At 34.0% G+C, this 25,113-nt stretch overlaps 1 protein-coding gene across 1 annotated transcript in view; it reads left to right on the top strand.

Annotated features, from left to right (window-relative positions):
• The first annotated feature begins 543 nt into the window (after positions 1-543).
• The window catches only part of LOC124632783, a 62,318-nt gene continuing 37,748 nt past the window's right edge, over positions 544-25,113 (top strand). Inside the window, exons 1-3 of the mRNA XM_047167744.1 lie at positions 544-692; positions 7,911-8,009; positions 24,664-24,751. Of these exons, the coding sequence (XP_047023700.1) occupies positions 7,911-8,009; positions 24,664-24,751 (187 nt within the window). The 5' untranslated portion in view covers positions 544-692. The remainder of the gene's footprint in view (positions 693-7,910; positions 8,010-24,663; positions 24,752-25,113) is intronic.

The raw sequence follows: 25,113 nt of genomic DNA, 5'->3' as shown, positions 1-25,113 counted from the left end.
CGTTACCTCTTTGCAGTGAAGTCGGCACACTTGAGTTCACTCGCCTAGGGACGTATTTAATATGCAAAATGCAGATTCATAGATATGTAAGCCGTCTGCATTCTTGCTGATACGAAGAATGAAATATAATATGCATTTAATTATAAGGGAGACTTAGTTTACCGTTTTACAATTGTAAAAAAAATAATGAATTATGAGAACATTGGACCAACTCAAATAAATGGACTCACTTTTTAAATTTATACAAGTGTAGATAGTAGAATTTGACAAAAAATAAATTCTATTCTACGATTAATAAACAATACGATTGGCAAAAATAAAGTTGTGATTTCAAATAAAAACGTGTTGGTTTTATGAATCAAAAGAAAAAGTATAATAGAATCATAAATTGCTTACCTGCAAAAACTATAAAGTTATAAAAATAAATTCGCAAAGTAAGGTGACACGCAAAACGAAACGTCACGTAAAAAAGAAAACTTTATGTTCTACGTAGCGGTGTAGCGATTCGTAGCGGCCTACGGCGTAGCGCTGGCAGTCTGCTCGCATCGGCGTCCCCGAGCGCACGCCGCGTCGCGATCCCCGAACGAACATTTAATACGAAAGTAAACAAATAAAATGTGAATATATAAACTTTCTTATAACATGATAGTAAGTGATCTGACAACTGTTGAAGATACATCCCACACTCAAAGGTAAACTTTTATTACTTTTTTCAGTTTTACAATTGTATCAAAAATTATTTTTTAAAGTTCTCTACTTTAATTATTATTGTTTGAGGGTCAAACCGGCGACAGGTGTGATGTTTAGAGGTTCATGTTCAATGTGGAAATCGATAAAATTAATTATTTTTAATTAACATTTCGTCTCGAAAGTTGTACAATTGTAACAATTTTACATAATTTTCGTTATCGAAATCTTTTGGATAATTATGAAAATCGATAGGCTAATTCATATTTAATAAACGATAAATAAATTGTTTTACTATCAAACATAATAAATCATGCCACGATGTCACCACTGTTTACTCTGATATTATTATATAGTTAAACTTATTTCATCAGACCTCTATTTCTATTAAATGTTAATTTTCTTTGCTACGTAATTACATTTATTATGTGTGAATTCCAACCATGCAGTAATTATTATACCTATTCGCATAATAATTAAAATAAAGTAACTACATTTTCATAGGGATTACTATCCAGGTCCTTTTGGTTGAAAGGTTTTTTCTTTATAACTTTTAAAAATAAATTATGAAACCAATAACATTTACTAAATAAAAAATCGGTAAAAAAGTTTTAAGTTAAACGGTTTTATATCTTATGTGCACTGAAAAATAAAAAATAAAAAAGCAGTTACTTACCTATAAACCTACGTAGGTGGTCCCGGTCATATTAGACTAAAATAAAAACGTGGGGCCCATTCCGTAACTATTGTTGTAATACTTTCTTCTAGCTAGAGGTATAATAGGTGTGGATTGCATCGACTTACTATAATCATAACTGGAGATTTTGACAATCAATTATCAGCCGTAGCGGCTTCATCAGCGAACGCCGAGCTCACGATCTACCAAAGTATAAAGATATGCTTTGCCATAAGTAGGATTTCAGAGGGCCCCACGTTTTTATTTTAGTCTTATATGAACGATATGAAGGATAATCGCTATAACTACCGCGACAATGAACGATATGAAGGATAATCGCTATAACTACCGCGGAAGATAATGGATTGATATGGATATGTATAATATTTTTTTGGGAATATTCAATGAACAGGGACGTTGTAGGGGACAAATTCACCCAAAAAATGGGTCGATTACCTACTCTATCCTTATATATTTTTTTTAATGCTAAAGGTATGACAATCGCGCTTTCACACCAAAACTAAACTGAACTGATTTAAATTAAATTTAGTAAACACATACATATGTTGGTACATATTACAAAATAATATAAAAATGCATGCGTTACCTAAAATTTACCTCGGTGGAACCGCAAGAATCAGATACTATTACATTACCGGCCCAAAACTTCCTCTATGTGCCAGATTACTACGATAATGAACGATAGGAAGGATAATTGCTATAATTACCGCGGGGGATAATGGATTGGTGACGGTAATGACGATCATGGGGTAAGCTATTTGAGCAATGTACTCGTATTTAATATTTTTGGGAACATTCTATGAATAGGAATGTTGACAAAGGAGACGAAATGGAATGCATGCAATTCAAAAAATGGGTCACATACTACCAACTCAATCCTTACTAATATTCATCATCTTCCGAGCCTTTTTCACAACTAAATATGTTGGTGTCGGCTTCCAGTCTAACCGGATGCAGCTGAGTACCAGTGCTTTACAAGGAGCGACTGCCCTATCTGACTTCCACAACCCAGTTACCCGGGCAACCCTGACGGGCTGACTACCCGTAACGACTGCCAAGGATGTTCACTGACAGCCGGGACCTACAGTTTAAGATATACTTAGAAAGTACATACAAACTAATATTGTAAATGTGAAAAAAAGTATGTCAATCGCACTTTACGCCAAAACCAATTTGAATGAATTTTAGTACACAGATAGTCTAGAGACTGAGAAAGAATACTGGCTGCATTTCATCTGGGGGCTGGAAGTAGTTCTCTCAGGATTTGTGTAGAACCGCGGGGAACAGCTACTTTTAAAATAAAGTTAAATAAAATCTTGTAATGATATTTTAATATAAAAAATTAGTTATAAAAAAATTGTGCCTATATCATTTTTATCACTAATCATTTACGAAAACAGGCCTATAATATGTTTGATTCTTCACAAAATAACACGACTATACAATAATGAATGTCAAAACTCATTGGTAACCCAGTCAACATTTGGGACGAGTTGCAAAATTCATAAAAGTGCATTTCGCTGTCACACCGTGCCTCGTTCAAAACTGTTTGATGGATTACTAAACAAAACTGCGGCCGGCGTTTTACACTACGTATGAATAAAGTAATGGCTTCGACGTATGGAAAAAGTGGGCCATTGTGAATAGGCGTTGTTTATTTTTTTGGATGCTATTTTAAAGCTGTTTTTTATCAAAACAATCGGATGAATAAACGGTTGGGATATATTTGTGACGCCCTAATTTTAAATAATAGGTACCTACATAGTTTTATGACTAGCTGTTATCCACGGATTAACCCTCGACCAGTGAGAACAACTTCTCGTACTCGGATACAAATTAGCATATAAACTTTCTTCAATTAAAGGATGCATCTAACACTGAAACAAATTTTGGAATCGGGCTATTAAGTTCTGACATTTGTGCGTTCAAACAAAAAAACAATTCTGCACATGTAGTATTTTAATTGTGCCTTTAGATTATATGCATTATAATAGGCAGAAGTCGGCACGTGTGGAAGTCTAAAATTCCAGTAAATGTTAATATCTTTAATACCGGTGTTATATAGTGGCTTTGTTCTCCAGGTTGGGTAGCATTAGCTGCTTGTGTTCTCTACTGAGGACGGTGTAGGCAGACCCAAAATCGGTGCTAAAAAGACTTAGAAGGTATTAGTTTTCATATATGCAACTTTATTTCGTCGCACCTATGTGTCTATGTACATATATCTGTCTCCATAGCTTCAGCAGTTTAAGGATGAATTTGTAGCAAACGGACAATTTCACTTTCGCTTCTTTAATATTAGTAGGTATTCACCAAAATAACTACATTTCTCAAGCCATATTCATTAAACATTCTGTTAGGTTAACAAAGTGCTGCTATTTTAAAAGAATTCAATGTTCTTATTTTTACAAAAAATAGGCTTTCAAGGCGTGAGATATCTAAAAGCCCTGTCAGTTGTACATATTTCATTTGAAGAATTATAATTATAATAAATTATTCACTTTGGAGCTTTGGTTGAAAATGTAGCAGTTCCTCCGGGGCTATTCATTCTTTTCTAAAGAAAAACTAATTTAAAATGATTGCGGATTTTATTGCCAAGATATTTTTTGAACTTAAAAAACAGATAAGTTTATTTTTTCTTCTAATGATAACACCATTTTATGTTTATTTAAAATCTGTGAAAAGCCATTTGTAGTCTAAAGGCTAATAAAACTAGGGTTTATGGAGACGCATAAATAACTGTTAAAACGGTAAACGGACGAGAAAATCTGTATAATTCTTTTAAAATGCTCTTTTGCAGATCATAATCTATTTATGGGTACGTTCACCCTGCACAGAGCAGAGAAAACAATAGTTATATTAGAGGGAATTTTCATTTTCCTTTTTTATGTGCCTTAGAATCAACCCCTAGCATTGCGGCATGACAATATCACAGGTGATAAAATTTGTCCAGGAATAATAAAATCACTCAATCAATATATATGTAACATCTTCCTTTTCATTGATTTTGGATCAAAATTGTACAATATCAGTTTTGTATTATATTCACAAAAATATATCAAATACAAAACTAGAGAAATTTTCCAAATCTTGATTCATAAAGTCGGCAGAAAGTTTCGCAATGTCAATGATATTGATGAAAAGCCTTTTGGTCCTTATTACAATTGAAAATTGTATTTTCAGAAACCCCAAATTTCACTTTGGTACAGTCACAATAATTTAGTTCCTACAAACTTTTTCAATCTTTCGGGTTAAGAAAATCACAGCTCAAACATTTTGAACTGCCGTTCCTTGAATGATATCATGAAACTCATTTCTTAAAGATAGGGTCACGAAAAATTTGGCACTTGTAAGAAAAAACCTTTTGGCTCATTAAGTTTCTGTTATCTTGTAATGGAGTAAGTTAACAGCGATAAACCTCACTCCCAGTGTTTTCGCTTTTCATTTGAGAATTTTTCCAAGAAGATTTTATTAATAAGTATTTTTAACTGACTTCAAATTTTAATGAAGGTTCTCACTTTGACCAATAAGTATGTAAGTTTGTGCACGATTATCTCACGTTTGGCTGAACCGATTTGTATGCGGTTTTTAGCATAATATTAGTGAGACTTTGGAGAAGTTCTAAATATAGTATTGTGGTCAGTTTTATTTTTTGTTAATAGTTTTTCTTTCTCTCTTACAGTAAAAAACAATTTAAAACGAAAGCAATATCAAGACACCTAGGTACTATAAATTACATTACATCACCTATTAACTTGATACTCAACTCAATGAGTCACATCTTACATATCAAATGGAATATAAAATTACGTCCGCCATTTTGAATTTGTGACGTCACGTGCAATGATACTCTGCGGAACCATACGTGTGTAATGACACGTCATTTGAGTAAATAGGTTTGATACGTTTAGGCTTATTGGATGTTACAAACATATGTATGGAACCTACTTTATGTTGTTATACTTGTGTATTGGTACTGAGTAATGTTTGCTTTATTTTGCAATTAAATGTTTGAACGCGGTTTGGTATCTGTGTATGAGCATATAAATATTTTGGTAGATGCTACCTGCAGTTCTTTTTTTATGAAACAAAATATGAATGAATAATAAGACATGGTCTAAAAAAATCTGATGAACGGGCAAAGAACGAATTTCTTTTTAGTCTCGATTTCCTTTGAAATTTTTTAAATTTCATTGATTATTGAAACCGTATAAATTAAAAAAAATATATTCTTCCGACCTTCCTCCCGTACCAACAACGTTATAACCTCATATCTCTGCCCACACCATGACGGAATAAAAGCGTGAACTTTATATATGAAAGCATCAAAGGCTTGAACAGCCAACGTAAAAGTGCTGAAAGTCGCATTGTTATCAAACTCATGCAAAGCCTTCGCGCTTTCAGCAAAAAACGTATCAAACGCCCAAAAAGAATATTCCAAAAAGGCGGATTTATGCTTTTTCACTAACTAGCTGTGACCTTGAATTTTCTGGAATTGGTAATTCACTACTTTTATTCGACTTTTAAAAAGTAGAACATTTTTGAGTTTCACAATTTGGGACAAGAACTATTTAGATGATAAGACAATAGATTATTTTGACAAGGCCTAGATTAATACATTTATAACGCTTATTTTGACATTTGCACGCCATGTTATGGCAGGATATGCTGAAACAAATTTATTGTAACACCTTATGTACCATATTCTAGCAAATAAATATTTGAATTTGAATTCGGATTTTTTCTCACATTTCATGTTCGTCAAATGTTTTACTGTTTTGTAACAAAAATATTTGTACATATATGTATAAAGGATTACACCGTCACACCGTAGATATTTCAGCAGAGTCTTAATTGATTTAGATTGATTATCGATTTCACTATCGATACCTGGACCGAACACATTAAACACAGCAGCAACCTCAAGACACAAAACCTAACTAGAGTGAGGACAATTTATGTAATTTACTTTTAAGTGTCGTATGAAGTTGGTTTTAATTTTTTTATGAAATTGGAATAAAAGTATCAGCTTCTACCTTCGGTGCCATTTTATCGACTTCTACAAACAATCCAATAAATCATCTTGACCTTCACACCTATCCCGTCCCAGCAAAAAACGACCAAAACGTGACGTCATCGATCATATTTTTTATGTCACATAAACCATTATAGCTGCGTAAGAAATAAAGATAGTCAGGTACGAAAATAAAAATTAAGTGGTTTTCACAGGTAACCTTCTTGGAGAAAAACGCAAACATTTCACAAAGATAAACTTTTACCGTCTTACCACAAAAACTTTTAAACGTCAGTTTATGCCTTGTCTAAAAAAAATTCAAATTATGACGTTGACATATGGTTCATTTTGCAGCCAAAATTTTATTAGACAACTGTAAAACAGGGTTTAAAGTTTTTGTAGTAAGACCATTATGGCCTTACTACAAAAACTTAAACGTCTGTTTTACACTTGTCTAAAAAAATTGTGGCTGCAAAATGAACCATATGTCAACGTCATAATTTGTCATTTTTTTAGACAAGTCTTAAACTGACGTTTAAAAGTTTTTGTGGTAACACGGTTATAGTTTTAGCCACAATTGATTTAGCGGTTAGCCAAGTGTGAGACTGAAGATTGTAGGTCAAAAGAGCGTTGAAGCAAGTTTAACTTACTGAATGTTCGACGTCTGTGGAATTTCAGTTGTTTCTAGTTTTCAAATGAGTCTTGAAAACAGTGCTTTGTACATTTTGGTAGCAGTAGGTTGTGATAAAAGATGGTCGTTCCATGGCAATAAAACAAAGTAGTATTTTGGGGTTTTAGATACAATTAAATCAGGAATAATGTCGTTCTTCATCCAGCAACATTATTAAAAAAACAGCAGCACCGCAACCGCTAAAAAAAGCACGAAAGGCCAGCTTACAAGGACCGTGAAACAACATTGATAATTTTAAATGCGAATAAATAAAGGCGCGAGTGCAAACCAGAATTACGAAAAATAACACTAGAACATTAGTTCTTACGTTTTTTACTAAGAACCGATTTTCTTTTGTTAAGTATTCGTAGAAGTGTACTTAGGTCGTTTTTTCGGATGACAAATATAATATGGCTGACGGCCATTGAACAAAATTGATTTCTATCGGAATTCTGTCTTTTACGTTTGCCGGTCGCTTTATACCCGGGTTTGACTGACATTATTATGTCAAATAATTCAACGATTTCCGGGTGAAATGAATTTTTGAAAGGTTGTTTTGCGCTTTTGCGGTGGTCGTATTTTTAATATAGGTCTTGTATTAGATGGAAGTGGTTATGAATATTTTTGGTTGGTGTAATATGTTTAAGGTTCATTTATGTCATGTAATTAAGTTTTTTTTAATGCTGTAGTATTTAGCAATTATTAAAAAAAAAATTCAATATAATCTTCAATTGGACGTTATATTTGAACAGTGGCTTATTTTTTCAATTTCTATCCAAAACCTATTCTTTTTTAATTTTCTTTTGAGTGCTAAAAATAAGTATTTTTTTCTCTAATTGTCACAGATGAAAGCGTGGAGTGCTCACGAGCAGGACACGTCGTTGTCTTGCTGTCGCACGCTGCACGTCAAACACGCTGCCTATGCTAGTGCCCTCTATACCCTGGTAAGTGAACTTTAGTCAAAAATAAAATATAATGTAAGTAATTATATTCTTAAATAAAATATAATATTAGTCGTCTAAAAAATACATAAAAATTGTACCTACACTTCTAAATGGGGAAAATAATCCAGACGTAAATTAACGTAAAACCACAGAAAAGCTATTAAATTAAACACAGAACCCAAGTTATCAGACAATTATTCAACCTTTGTACATGGTACACTATGGTCAAGTTCATTATATCAATCTTGACCCGCAGATTTCATTTTTTGAAGCTGTCTTTGAAACCGGTACAAAACACACACAAAGAAACAAAACACTAATTCATTGTTTCTCTATCAACATTTCAAATGTATAATCTAAAAAAAAAAGAAACAGTCTTTTGTGTTTCAAAAATATCATGTCGTGAAATCTGCCCACGCACGTCTTTCGTCGGTGAGACAAAGCCGCAGAACAAAAGACAGGCGAGACATTTTTTCCGCACTTTTCTCTCTCCGGTATATCCGCCGGTTTATCCGGACTTCCATAATCGTGTTACTTCGCACAACCGGATTTTTGAAAATTGACAGCATTTTGTTTTGCGTGATCGATGAGTTTTGTGTTTCCAGTTTTGTTTTATTTTGTTTTGTTGTTGAGTTCGATACGTCAAATATTTTTTTGTGTGATTAATGTACTGTACTGGATAGTAATAATTTATATGTAGCTTTGTTTATTAGGAATAATTATTACTGCTCATTAATTTGTTGTAATAAATGTTTTTCTGAAAGGACCTTGAATTCAAGATTATGCAGCCATAATAATATGACCCATAATGGTTACGCATAGAGTTTCCAACCCCAAAATCAACTTCCAGAAGTAACAACTTATTTATTTTTAGCCTGGAGTCCAATTGTAGGGTAAAACCCTTTCTCCCTTCATTCGATCCTGTGCGGGCGTATCAATCGACAACTTTCAGACTTAGGGCTACTTTTGTGAAAGTTTAATAAGACCCACAGAGCTATTGAGGTCCGATCCGGAAATCAAACCCGAAACCTTGTGAATAGCAGTAACGCTATGTAACTACAAGACAAACAAGGCAGTATATTGGAGTAACTATCTATTTAACTTAGAGTCCCAATAAAAAAAACATATCTTCCAACAATATTTCAATAAAGAATAATCTATCTATTTCTTCCAACAATATTTATTCTTCTTCTTTCTGTCCTGTTCCCAAATTATTTGTTCTTGGCGCAATATGCTTTTTTCTTCCATACTTCTCTGAAAGAATATTTATATATTTTATTAATATAATAGCTAGAATGTACTTAGGGAATGCATTCTCCTGCATATTTGGAACACTTCGAGATGTCCTGACGCAATACAATATTCCGCAGAGCGACGCAAGCCACATCTCAGTGTGACGATGTAATCAGCCTGTTGCTTTACTTTGGCCTATGTACGTGCTCACTATTTATATGGGATAGTAGCTGCCTTTCCCGTGTTATAGAGGAGTGCCATACGAATCTGGATAAATAGTAGCGTACAACCTTCCCCAATAAACGGACTAACACTAAAACTCAAATCGAGTTCCGTTTACAAACCTTCATATAAACTAAGGTTATCAAGATCGATTTCTATTTTCACACTAAATCTTTTCCAAATTAGTTCTGCTATTTTATCATGCAATTTTGACAAAATAATAAAATGAAAACACGTAAAAACTACGTTCGTAGACATATTATGTTGTTAGTAGTGATGCCTAAATATAGACGCACGTACTTGAGGGTTTTGACACAACACAACTTTATGAAGGATTGACATAATTCGATTTAATAGTTTGTTTAGTAGCAATACTTGTTCGGTTTTGGCCAAAAATAGCTGAAACTTTATGTGGGTAGCAAATTAAAATGTAACAAAGTTTTGGAAACATAGAGAAAATTATTAATACAAGTAAATAATTTTTGTTTTTCTTTCTTTCTTTCAAGTAGTTCATAAAAACTTACTTTCTTTAAGATTCTTTAAGACCACTTTTCGCTGATAATTCATAAACAAATCTCCTTATATTTACCAGATGAAGCATTCGAGTGTGAAAATGCAATGCAGAACCGTATAATACATAATACGCTACGCGATGTCGGCTCTACTACGCCAGCTCTGCTACGCCGTAGCCTAAAGCCAAATTGCTACATGGGCGTAGCACGCCACAGCTTGTAGCTCGGTGTTAACATTTTTTTATGTTGTTAGGAATTATTGAATGATAGAACCAGAGTCTACTCAGGTTTTATCTATACTGTAATAATGTACTATGTATTTCAAACATACTTATAATATTTTATCACCATAAGGAAGTTCAAAATTAATAAAAAATGTTTCAGAGATTTTATACTTTGTATGATACAGCTAAAGTGAGTAGTAAAACATACAGTCAAAAGATAACAATAAGAAATAATTACCCATCAGAAGTAAGCAAGACATATTCACACGACATATTATGAGTGAACATAATCAGCCTGTTGCTTTGATAAGGTCGTACGTGGCAGCTATTTATATAGGCGCGTACGTGAGATGCTACCTTGTCTAATTGACCTTTTGATTCACGTTACATGAGCTATTTTTGTATGTCGTACGTATTTTATTTATGTTTGTGTTCTTCTTGGAAATGTTTTGGTGGTTAGTAATTATCAAATGTAATTTACATTAAAATATAGATTAATGTAATAATTACGTAAGTGCCTTAAATTATTTTTTTATGAAAATGGATTAAAAATATTTTATATTCATAAAAAAATCAAATAATCAATATTATACCACTAAAATGCGATTATTTAAGTAAAAAATATTTTATTATTTTCTGACTTTAAATAACGGTTACCTATAACGCGCACATAAACATACTTTAAAACCAAAAAAATATTGTCATAAAAATAGCTACTATTAACACAAAAAATATACCTAAAATCCAAAGTTAAGCTAAAAAAATCAATTTTATGGACCAAAAAGTAAATATTTTATATCGAAATCAGGTTACACGAGCAACAAATCTTTGATTTACAATCAAATCGTTTGATTTTCCCTTTATTACTCTGTAATTTGACGGCGACAACAATCGATGTTTTCATCAAACCTTTTGATGATTCACAGGCGTATTTCTTTGAGTTAATTACGTAATATTCTAAGAAATATTATTGTAAATACAAATGACAACTTGATTATTTGCATAGTACTATTTATGGCCAAAATGGAATGGAAATAGAAACACTTTTATTTGGAGATGGAAAAGAATCATCCCACCCAAAACAAAAATGTGAAAGGTTGCCAAGTTCGATAATATGGGAATGCTTCGCCTATAAAAGAAGTGAGATCTGAATAAGTACCAAGTTCCATACAAATACCTCAGTTAAAAATAGTTACTTTTTATTGATGATTCTTGGCAAGTTTTCACACACCTTGTTATAAACCCACTAAACGCAATGAATCAAGTATACAATTTTCTATTAAAACTTGCCAAGTCAGAATTTGGCCCGAAATGGTTCGTGTAATATAACCCACGGCCGGTGTGTCGCTTTTTTTTGCTCGAACTTGGCGGACACACTGCCGTGTGTCTAGATCTGACTTCTATTAGTGGGTGCATTGGTAGACTTTTACTGATTAAGTTAAATCTTTATTTCCTCTAGAGCCCTTTGTGTGCAAGGGTCGCAGTAACTCTTTGGGACAATTCCGTACCCAAGAGAATTAAGGACCCTGAAGATTCCCATTGGAATGCGGATAAAACCGCAAAAAAGGCAACTTATTTAATAAAATTATCTCATAATGTCACATTTTTTCTGAACACCAACTTTTCGGTAATAGATCGTCGTAAAAATCCCGAATATTACTCCTAACTAAATATATCAAAGTTCGGTTATTCGGTACATAACCAGATGATGGATTGCTAGTAGAAAAATGAGGATAATATTATTTTGTTAGTTTTATTTGATTACCTACACGAGGATCTTTTGTGAACTATTTTTTTTACTACTTCATAAAACACTTATCTTATATTTATTTTTCCTTATTCCCGACTAAATTGGTTTTACTTGTGTTCTTCAGATATAGAACGAAGACGTCTCCAAACATGATTTCCTTACCCGAAAAACACACTGGATTATCAACCTTAATTGCACAAGCACAAGAATCAGAACTCAAATCTCACACATCACAATTCGATCCCCACCTAATTGCCATCAGTTAAATCGTGTGCGATCACTGATTTATGTTCGCCATCCGTTGCGTGCTGTCTGAGCTTGGGCGTCATTAACCCGAACGTACGCGAGTAATGAATAGCGTCCCATATGGAACATTAAAGGTAGCGGGTTAATAGCGGATTGGAAGCGCTGTTATAGCTTTTTAAGCGGAGGATGAACTTTGCGGAGGTAAATGCAGCAGCTTTAAGCGCTTTGATGTTTGCTGGGTTATGAGTTTTCAATACATTGGGTAACTGTGATGAAACATTATGCTCAAACTTTTTTAGGATAGCATGGTTAGTTTTTAATAAAAGTTGAATAGATTGATTGTACAAGAAGGTGGTAGTTTTTGACAACGGAATCTGGAAATGCTATTTGCTTACCACTACACTTACAACTTCAGTTTCAAAGGGCATTGCACTTAGTAAAAATGGATATTCATAATGCGTCAAAAACGTGCAAATAACTTCCTGAATCCTTAGCTATTCGCACAAAAGGTATTGGTGAAGAAAACATGTTGTTGTCGTGTCAAAAAACAGAAATCTCATCCACACAATGTATGTAGTTGAGCATGTAGTTACCTACATTCATAGGTACATTCTCTGAAACCCTACACTGCGCGCGTGGAACCACGCACTCGGCTAGTTTATGAATAATAAATGAATGACTACGGTTCGTTAATTAAAGGGAGGTTCGACACGGTTACTGCTAACCTTCTTTCTCTAAGGAAATGTCTTCTGTACTAGCAGTCTTTTGAAAAAGAATTAATGCAATTAGCTTTCACTTCCTTAGCTAGAGTGTGTCAACATTTGGGGATAATCGACTCATTAGGAGCGGTAGTTTAGGTCAAAGATTGAATCTGGCTTAGAAATAACGGTACCTAAAGCTTATAATTAGTAACACGGGTAATGACTAAACCATAATAAATTAACCATTGCGTGTTTACTACACACTTAACATGTTTTTTATTTTTACATGTCAAAACACACACATAATCTCATCATGACCTATTTAAAAATAACCACAGCATAAATATTTAGCTTCTGAATTCCATAATTTTGATAAAACCTTCGTGCTCAGATTAATTAAGTAAGCTACTATATTTACATACTAAGTTTACATTAGTGGTCGCATGTGTTGACACGACTTAGTTTTTGAATTGTCATCATTTTTCTTCTATTAACTACGGAAAAGGGTTACTACTTAGGGTAAAACGTTGTATAAAATAAGTTATGACTTTCGATAAGTGAAAGAAACTTTGCAAGATTGATAGTTAATGAAAATGACATACATTAGCGTGGTTAAAGTTAGTGAATAGATAGTAGAGGTAGAAAATATAATAAAAAATATATCATAAAGCTTAATAGAAAACTTAAAGAATCTGAATACACTGATGGGATTTACGAAAATATTTTTATACGAAGGTGACAAGTATGTGCAATACTTGAAGGCTCTAGAAGCGCTAACCTGGCATGCAAGAACCTCTTCAGAGGCGAGGTACCGACGTAGTTGGAGTGCCAGGTACAAATAAAAACAAAACACTCTCAGGCGTTAAAATATTTTAAAAATATTATTTGGTTTTATTCATATGATTTGAGTATCATTGAGAAATATCACGGAATGTTTAGGGCCCAAGTTTGTTTCGCAATAATAACGCGGGATCCAAACAAAGGTTTCAGTTATTTTTTTAGTATATGCTTGCAGGTTTAATTCCATTAGATATACTGTATAACCCATCATTTTATTAGATATCCGATTGGAAACACTCGAGTCTGGAGAACGTTTCTGGGAAATTACTGAACAAACGAACATAAACTAATAAGCTGCGTGTAAAAAGAATCAATTATTATTTCTGTCTACTGAAAATACAAACCAGTAAAAAATTACCTATAAAAACAGATCAATTTATTTTTTACTTGTTTTGCTACACAAATAAAAAAATGATTAATCGCCATTTATAAAATTAAATTTCCTAGAACCATAAACAAATTATTCAAAAAGGATTAAAAACAAAAATATTTATTGTAAAGGCCCAAAAGTAAATTGAAACCCACCCAAAACAAAAATGTGAAAGACTGCCAAGTTCGATAATATGGGAATGCTTTGCCTATAAAAGAAGTGAGATCTGAATAAGTACCAAGTTCCATACACATACCTCAGTTAAAAATAGTTACTTTTTATGATGTTACTTGGCAAGTTTTCATACACCTTGTTATAAACCTACTAAACGCAATGAATCAAGTATTTAATTTTCTATTAAAACTTGCCAAGTAATCATCATTAAAAAGTAACTATTTTTAACTGAGGTATGTGTATGGAACTTGGTACTTATTCAGATCTCACTTCTTTTATAGGCAAAGCATTCCCATATTATGGAACTTGGCAGTCTTTCACATTTTTGTTTTGGGTGGGATTTCATTTATTTTTGTAAGGTTGTTTATTTTATTTTTTTCTTATGATGAAGTTAGTTAAAGAAATGTCTCATTTATACTATCTTTTAGATTTTTTAATATGCACTATGTTTCTTACAAAGAAATGAACTAGATTAACTATGACTAGATTTACCAACTGACTGACATGACATGTTATCATATATTATGTTCGTGGATCAAAGTTACACATTCGTTATTTTCTAAAGTGATTCACACTTGGCCGTTTTCAGATTTTTACTTTACTTTGACTAAATACAAACCTTTGTACCATTCGAAGATATATTATATAAATATAGATAAATTTAGTTCGTTTTAGTTCCTTAGGGGTATAAATTTACACCGGGTATAAAACACCTTCATTATTTTGAAACCGACTCACACTTGGCCATTTTCAGATTTTTTCCTTTACCTTGACATAAAGACCTACCTCCATGCCAAATTTCAAGTCAATACGACCATTGGAAGTGGTCTAGGTTTTTGATGAGTGAGTCAGTCAGTGAGTGTATAGTAAAAATAGCGATTTTCTGACGTCAATATCTCAAGACCTACAATAGGTATATTAATGAAATTTTGTATTTTAGATAAGTGAGGGGGTCTCAACAGATACTAGAAATTTGATATGCGTAAATAAAATAGATTTTGAGTTACAGGGGGGTCGAATTTGGCCCGAAATGGTTCGTGTAATATAACCCACGGCCGGTGTGTCGCCTTTTTTGCTCGAACTTGGCGGACACACTGCCGTGTGTCTAGATACGAAATTAATCCGTACTGAAAACATATTATAGGAGGGTAATCGCCATTCACGTAGCGTTCAACCACAGAATGAAGATGTACAGTTGTGAAGATACCAACTAACGTTCGTAAAAAGGCCACTCACAGACGCATCTACGTCGACGAACTTTTACCGGAGCTACCGGTGCTGTCAATACTGAGTGTCGTGCATCGAGCACATACATGTGTGAGTGACGTCATTACGAACGTTAACAACTGTATACATGAGAAAATATTTAAACTGTGGTTCAACGGAATATCCATAATTTATTATTGGACATATACTGTGGATTGTCAGTTTTCTCGCTCCACATAACGTGATGTTGACAATACCAGTAAATTGAATTTGATACAAAATATTGGTGGCAGTAATGAAATGGACAACAGCTGGTGTTTCGTAACTAGAAGTGTGTTTTCAACTGTGTCTATTGATATATTTATACTGGTACACGGGACATATATGCGGACGCTCCCGTGTTTTTTTATAAAAAGGGTTCTTGTACATACACAGCTGTACAGTCTAGAAAGTATAAATCTCTGTGAAGTTAGAATTTGAATTTTTACATTAGTTAAGTACATCTGGTAGTAATATTCTTAAGAAGTAAATTGAGAATATAAAAATACTAACAGGTAAGAATATAAGACGCCTACAGACGAAGTCACGGCTGAGCGAATAAGAAGAGATAAAGTGGTGTATAGGTCTATGAGATTTTAATTATGTAGGTAGTAAGTAGCCTTCATGATGGTTAATTTTTAGGGTTCTGTACCCAAAGGGTAAAACGGGACCCTATTGTTTTCGCTCCTCTGTCCGTCCGTCCATCCGTCCATCCGTCCGTATCATGATCATCAGCCTATCGCAGTCCACTGCTGGACATAGGCCTCTCCAAGTGCACGCCACTGAGATCGATTTTCGGCTTCTCGCATCCAGCTCCTGCCAGTCTTGCGCAAGTCATCACTCCACCGTGCCTGAGGACGTCCTACACTACGTTTGCCGAGGCGTGGTCTCCACTCTAGAACTCGTTTACCCCAACGGTTATCGGTTCTTCAGCTAATATGGCCAGCCCACTGCCACTTCAGCTTGCTGATTCGGTGGGCTACGTCGATGACCTTGATTCTCTGACGGATTACCTCATTTCTGATGCGATCCCTCAGCCGAGCATAGCTCTTTCCATAGCCCGCTGAGCGACTTTAAACTTGTGGACCAGCCGTACCGTCAGTGTCCACGTTTCGGCTCCGTAAGTCATGACAGGTAGGACACACTGATTGAAGACTTTTGTCTTTACGCACTATGGATGTATTTCTATTGCCGCTATAACAACAAATACTTAAAACTAGAATAAAATAAATAATTCGGGGGGCTCTCATACAACAAACGTTATTTTTTTGCTCATTTTTGCTCGATATCCATAAATATATATAGATATTAGTTTGGATGGTACGGAACCCTACGTGCGCGAGTCCGACTCGAACTTGGCCGGATTTTTATTTCATATTAACGAATATTTCAACAGCGTTGCGTATCCAGTATTCAATAATTCCCGTGGTTGCATAACAGGTAATACAAACAATTTAATAACGTATATAGCTGTAGTTTGACGAAAAAATGGTTCGAATAGTGCTCATGTTATGTAGAGCTTTTGTTTTTCACTGTAAACTGATTTATCTACTTTTCGTTGAAAGCCATAAATCATTGAACATGCGTATCGGAAATACCTTTTAATATTTCTTTTATCATATGAACTGGACGAAGATGTCCAAAATTGCTAAGCGATACTGAGCAAGCGTAGTGATTAACGCTGATTCAAATACTTATTTGGAAACAGGCCGAAAAATTGAATCTTTAATCTTATAAAAGCAGATTTAGGGCACAACACAACATTTAGAATTTGATACACATCGTATTTGTCCAACAGTTAAATATGAAACGCGTTCAAAGCACAATTTTGCTGAAAGTGGGTGAATTTGAATTAGCTATGTCGTATGCAATGTTAGGCATTAAAGTGGGCTCATGTCATTCGGTGGTAGAACAATAATAATTGTTTTTAGTTCTAAATATGTGGTAGATTCACTGTTGGTAGTGTTTACCAAGGAAGAAAATAGTGTACAAATAGTATGATTGGTGTGGGTGACTTTATAGAAACATTCTAAGTCGGTATGAATAGAGAACCTTACCTTGCCTTACAAATCAATTTGAAGTACGTTTGGAATACTAGAACGTATTGCTCTATTTGAGACGGATATGGAGTGAATAGAAAGTTATGAAGGTTTGCTTGACTGAGATATTTTGAAGTAATTGACTTATTTATATAGGAAGATAGACATGTTTGTATATTCTTAAGAGAGCACCTTTTGACTAGCAATGAAACGAAATAATTTGTCGAGCATAGTTGTTTTCACAGTCATTTTAACACATTCCATCTTGATAATAAAGGCCATATACCTAATACTTCTACCTACCTACATATACCTAATCTAAAGTTAAAAATTACTAATGCAGTTTCAAAATAATCCGTCCTCAAAAATCTCATAAAAATCAGTCTACCAAGAAAAAATCATACCATTTAATACAACAATGATACTACTAAACTGCGTACACACAAGTAGGGGAAACTGGGTACGGTAGTGACAGTCGCAATTGCAACGAAACTATACGTAATACGGGGGAGGGCTGTGAGGGAGAAAGACGTGGCTTGCAAGCCTAAAGAAACACGTTCCCCAGTATTGCGTTAGCCGGCGCACGACGTTGACGTAAGCAGGAGCCCATATTGCTTTTCAACAATCAAAAGTAAGTATTTTAGTTCGATTTCTTTTCCTAATTACTGTTATTTTTATACAGATAGATATCTTGTTATTTTTTTCTTTAAAAGTTGAACATTAATATTTAATTACAAGTGATTTCTTTTTACGTAAAGTATTTGGCAAAATCATGGCGATTTTTTGTTTTCAAAATGATGCGTTGGGTACGGTTGTGAACATTTTTTTGGGTACGGTTGTGACGAATATCTATACATATAATAAATCTCATATTATTATTTTTTGCTTTTAGATGTCCAGAATACGTTTGTGGAAGACCGAAAGAGCGCAGTGTGATATCAAAAAATATAAAGATGCCGATGAAGAAGTGAAACAAGGGATTTCGTACGTGTAGCTCAAGCTACAAGCCTTTCTACAGCTACACGTTTTAACAGAGCAAATGTTGTTTTGTTGATTGTTAAAACTATGTTTGTAAGCTTATTATGTTAAACATTTGTACAATAAAAGATATTATAGACCATTTTGATATATGTTTATGCGTGTCACAACCGCCCTTGGTATGTGGCCGGTAGTGACACTTTCCCATTTTTTTTTAAATTGATCTTATGAGTAATACATTGTATTAAGGAACAATATATTAGTGTTTTTACGTACACAAATGTACAAATTGCGATACAAGTTCCTTTTCCGCGAGCTAACTAATCAAATAACAAAATTATTGGGGATCAAACGAAAATTGCCACAACTGTACCCAGTCTACCCTACTTCGGGTAACCGCATAAGACGTTACAGTTCTCAGCTCCGGATTGCGGTTTACCGCACAACTATGTACGTGCTGTGAGTTCACGGTTTCCCACTCACACATATGTAGTGGTGCATGTGTGTGTGGTCTTTCAATTGTTCTAGTATATGATTATGGAACACTCAAGGCTTAAGTTCACGTATCCTTTTATTTTTGTTAATTTATACATAGAAGCTGTTGATGTTCTTTTGCTAGTAAATAAATAAAGAGACAACATTAACTTTGGTTTTCTTAAAATAACTGTTTACATTGAATTTCCACGTTTCATTTTTAAAGTACACAGTTGTTTTGTTGTCTTGAAAATGAACCTAAAATTATCAATACTAATATTATAAATGCGATATAATTTTATTTATTGTTTCTGAATTTTTTTTTGTCTTTCTGTACAGCGCCATCTATTGGTCAAACCAAAAATCTGCCGGAAGTCACTATTCCACGCGAATTCATTCGCGGGCAAAAGCTAGTTCACCCATAAACGTTTTATGCAATATTATCTACCCACTACTTGCTATAAAAAGTAACCTTACTTAGAATATAATCTAGGTAATAATAGCTTCTTCAATTATTGTTATTACAACGTTGCCCTTTCCGTCATGATGTCACATTACAAAATACAATAGTTTAGGAAGATTGTTTTCCCACAGGTGATAACTCTCATTTCGTTCGTGACATTTACGGAAAATGTCAAGCACGATCACTGATAAACCACTTTTAGTTAGATGAAAATTAAACAAGGTTATTCTATAAATAGTACAGTTACGAGCAAAAAGTTCAGGTCTAAATAAAAGTACGTATGTAGGTACATCTCTGAAATTATTTACACTTAACAAATTAACACGGTATTCTTATAAATAACTAACTTATAAGTTTTGATTTAATAGGGTCAGTTTAATGAAAGGATTAACTGTAGATACTTAAGTATACAGAAAAGGTTAAATAAACAAACCACAGTTTAACTAAATCACAAATTATTTGCTAAAGTAATTGCGACGCTATACAATTAATATTACCCTACATTATATCTCGGCTCAGTATCCCAATGTAAACAATACCATTACAAAACCCTACGGTGTGTTCTAAGGGTGCGTCCTGAATAAGCGACCTGACGCGAACGCGAGGCGGCGCTGCGCGATTTCCGAAGCGAATCGACAGACATACGCTGTATCGTGCCGCAACGCACAACGTCACGTTGACCACACTTTATCTTAATTCCGATTATTCAATCGCCAATAGTTCGGCCATTCAGAGAATGCGTTCCTGACACGTCGCGATTGAACTGACGACGTAATAACATTCATTGATTATTGATATAATAATGTTGTTTTAATGCTCCTCAATTGTTAAAACGGTAAACAACCAGCAAAAATATTTTTATCGTAACTGCAACGCCATTGCAAAGTTACGTCGTCAGTTCAATCGCGACGTGTCAGGAACGCATTCTCTGAATGGCCGAACTAAAATAACTTTTATTTGAAGAATATGTATGACATTTTGACAGCTTTTATACTGACATGTCAAAGCGAGCGTGAATATGTCAAAGCGCCATCGCTAAGAATCGTTCCTGAATCCAATAAGTCTATTAAAACATTGCCATTTCGTCAAAGGAAATTACTGTTCTTCGCCACCTTGTGCGTTCGCTTTCAGGTGGCTTACTTAGGACGCATTGCTAGTGTTTCTGAATACAGAAGCAAGGCCGGGCATCGCGATTCTTTTGAAGTAGTCAACGTGACGTGGCGCAGCATGTATCCATCATATATGTGCTTCGGATAGCTTCACTTTCGCGATTCATCCACGCAGGACATAACATTACATTAAAGCTAATTCGCAATTCTGTCTACAATGTAGTTAGTGAGTTCCATACAATACGTAATTAGTTAAGCACAATTATACTGAATGTCTGATATGCTACCTAATTTGATAGAAATTACACTGACTGCTGATACTATATTTGTATATTTTACATTGCTAGAATTGTTTTGCATAGCTTGACTACCAGTTGCTGTCACAAGACTTTGTAATCGTAACTCTTTGTGCTTTTGTGACGTTTAAATACCTGAGACGTCTTGACCCATCATTGAATTTTCAGATTCACATCATCAGTCTTGGTCTCTGTTTCTCTTTTAGTAGGATGGTGTAGAGATTTTCTTTAAAAATATCCTAAATACGAGAGTGTAAGATTTGGTACGATCATAATTTGATGACATTTTAAAACTGCTACATCATTCTGCGTTGCATAAGTAAACCAACTTACCGTTGGCCTTAAATAGTTAGTCTTTTGTATCTCATTATTTTACCAAAAATCTTTAGCAAATTTGGGTAGGAAGTTCCGACCTCAACTTATTTCGAGTTATTAACTCCGTTGTAGAAGTTCACGCGAACAACTTATTAGCAGAACTTTAAGCTGGCAAGCAATTTGTCTTAGTCCAGACTTCTGATTGAATCATTACCGTGGTGTATAATTATTTCTTTTTGCCAAATTACTTTTCTCTCGGTGATTAATAGGATTAATCTTGTAAATTCTTCCTTGGCAACAACAGTTTTGTAATCAATCAATTTGGTGTAGATTGAAGAGTAAGCTGGAATAATTTAAGTCGTTAACGTCTATGTTGTAGTTAGAAAATGTTGTTTGTAGTTATCGGAATGAATCAAAACATCAGAATGGAACAGTTGGGCTGTAATAAAAATAGTATTTAAATGAAATATAATTTATTTTTTTTCAACTGTAAACTAACTACAAAATAACACTTAAAATAAATATATATATTTTCCAGTAAAACCTAAGATTTACCGATTATGAATGGTACCAAAAAATCAGCATCGGCCTAAATAACACATAAGTAAACAAGCCATATAACGTTCCACGCCACACAGAATCGGCAACAGAAGCGCGAAATGTGTAATACTATGGAATGACCAACTCGTGATAAAGTTGTACGGAACCCGGCGTCAGCCGGCGCGCGACGGTCATACCCGCACTTAATATGTGCGGGTTTTAAGCGAAACAGCCTAGAATTGGGTCAAGCTTTTTTTGTGGAAGGGCTGTAAGTTTTGTTGTTTGGGTAGGTATGGGTTGATTAAAACTTGATTTGATGTAATGTTGTAGACACTAGACACTTTCTAATATAAAGGAAAAACTTTTAAGAGGCCTTTTGGTCGGCCGATAGTTTCATCGGACTCATGAATCAGTATGACGACAAATTAATTGAAGTACATTATATGGAACAAGTATCTGGCCGGTGTCAGTATTCAAAATTAAACGTGAACGAACCCTAGAAACAAATATCAACCGACAGCTTAGTAGATATGTGGGGGCTCTAAATTAAACATAATGTTAGATTTAATGAACTTTCTACATGAAATTTTTAATAAGATAAGCTTACCTAGCTAAATATTATGTAAGTATAATATTTTTCTTGATCGATGAACTTCAAAAGTATTTAACAAAGCTGGCATTCTCAAAACACAATTAAAACATTTCCTTATAAAATCGACGCAGAGTATTCAACTGCCAGAGGCCAATCAAAAATATACCTATAGAAGGCTCTAAGCAATTAAAAGCTGCTATTTATCTTGAACAAAACAAACCTTTAATATTTCGTCGTCATTGTTTGAAAACGAAGTAATTAACACAACTTTCAAGTGAAGTCTAAGTTATAAGTTGTGACTCTTCGATCGAGGCCACATGTTCAACTAAGTTGGGGCTCAAGTTGTTTCTATTGGCCAAGTTTCGATAACATAAAGCCAACAGATGCCATCTCAGAACTCTTGTGATGCCAGAATTGCACGCTCAACTGCTATTAGCGATAAGTTTGAGGTCTATTCGTTTATAGATCTGTATTCATGTAATAAAGTGCTCACTGCTAAGTAACTGTCATATGGGTTGCTCTATCATGAGGTTAAGCAACGCTTGACGCGGTCGGGCCAGGGATGGGTGTACATCGCTATCATGACGAGTTCCTCCGACTACTTTTACCTAATAAATCCTCACTTTATCTAACTCATATAAGTGAAAATCTAGTAAAAATAATGCAGCGTCATCAAAGACACTAAAAATCGTAATTCAAAACAAACAATATCTAGATACGAAAATGATTCATATACTCATACATACATAGTTACATACAATCCCAAAACAATACCCGCAGACAATTTATCACCTACCAAATATTGTCTCTGAGGTAGACCAAAACGCATCAATAACTCATAGGAGTAAAACCCCATTCATTACCAAACCAATAACAATCCTTCCTTTGAATATCGACACAAAACAATAATTTCGGACACCTGCATTGTATTCACTATCAACATATTTATTAGAATTATATCGCCGACTCATCCAGTTTAATATGGAGGTCGTTAAAGCCACTGAACAAAGCGATCATGAGTTATGATACAACGTTATTCTGAACATTATTTACGTTCATGATAGAAGGAATTATCGTATTAAATTGGCTCGACGTCCCGTGAAGCAATATCGGGCTATAAAAGCCATAATAGGCAATGGGAGAAAAAGTATGGGAGAAAAGCTTTTGCCTCATTAATTCTTGCTAGTATAAATGTTACTAACAGTTGTTTATTTGTTGCTTTTTCATCGTTAAATCGCTTTACATGGAAGGTAAGGATATATAATGAAATCTAGAAATAGCCTCAGGTAGCTGATAGTTGGCGACCGTTTTAGTAGCTGACAGTACGAAGTAGTGCCTTTGTATTCGAGGACTTATAAGAACTTGACTAATTTATACATAAACTACTAAGATAACGAAAGTAAAATAATTTAGGAAAAGACAACAGCAACTTCATCATTATGATTTCATTTTAGGGCTCTGATGTACATGGCCTAAATCTCAAAATTAAATTTTATGATTTGACCTCAAGGAAAATTCATAATCACAATACTCCGAATTTCTAGCTTTTATTGCTTGTATAAAATTGATTTGAATTTCGAATTTGGGCCTCGAAAGTGTTGCCATAACAATATCTCAAATGTTTTATTCGAAATTCGTAATCAAATTGAGTCGCCCTGACTTATCTTTTTTAATTTAATCGTTGCCTCTCAGTGATGAAAACCTCTTTGAATCTTGTATTTTTAAAATAAGAACGTTTGGTGATTCGACCACAAACCAAATGGCACGTCTACTGGCCAAAACGGCAGCTCAGTACTAAAACCTCGTTATTACCTATTCCGTATAGAAATGGGAGATAAAATAATGTACTTACTTACTATCTACTGCTTTTATTACCCCCATCCATTTGAGAAGAGTAGCGGGTATGTTTACTCACTTATTCTGAACATTCGTTGAGAACCTTACCTGCCAAGTTTAAGTGGTTCGCCGAGACTCATGTGAACTTGAATCTCGATATAATACCTCTAGTGCTGGCTAGAAGTAATAATGCCATTTAATACTTTTAGAAGTCAATGTGTTTATTGGGTCAAGTTGTTATTTTTTCAGACTTTAGAGGACTTTACAACAATTCTTAAATTTTTTGTCATCACGTGAAAATGTGTTATATTCTTTTTGATATCCTGCTACTAATCATGACAATAATTAAAAATGTTTTTCGAAAAATCAAAAATTATAATTTTATGAGAAGTATTGTTTTAAATATCCTTTAAGATGAATGCCAAAAGAAAACAGACTATTGAAATATTTAAAAAATGAAACCATAAAGTAACTCCATGTATTTTTTTGTTCCAGAATATATCAATATTAGTGGTGCTGTTGTACAGTTGGAGAATCGGCGTCAATGCCAAGAGATATAAAGAGCTGGATGACGTATATTATGGTAAGTAACAATTACATTATTTACTTCATCATCAGCCTATCGCAGTCCACTGCTGGACATAGGCCTCTCCAAGTATTTGTTTCAAGTTTCATTATTTACTTAATCAACTTGTATTACGGTGTCTCGTAGGCCGTACCTGTCCTTACCTGAACGTTACCTTACCTGTAACTTTCCTTACGGTTTGTACAAAAACATCTTATGAGAACGTTTCATATGGAAAAAATCTCAAGTGGCGGTACAATTAATAGTATTCACACAAACACTGTGTTAGAGTAAAACATGTTTAGCCATTTAAAAACACTTAAAATTAATTTCTATTTTATAAATGTTCTTTTTTATCGTTATTAAGAAATAAAATTACG

The sequence above is a fragment of the Helicoverpa zea genome, chromosome 8, assembly GCF_022581195.2.
Source record: "Helicoverpa zea isolate HzStark_Cry1AcR chromosome 8, ilHelZeax1.1, whole genome shotgun sequence".
In the NCBI taxonomy this organism is placed as follows: Eukaryota; Metazoa; Arthropoda; class Insecta; order Lepidoptera; family Noctuidae; genus Helicoverpa; species Helicoverpa zea.
Note: the sequence above shows the minus strand (reverse complement) of the source record. Positions and strands in the feature narration are given on the sequence as shown.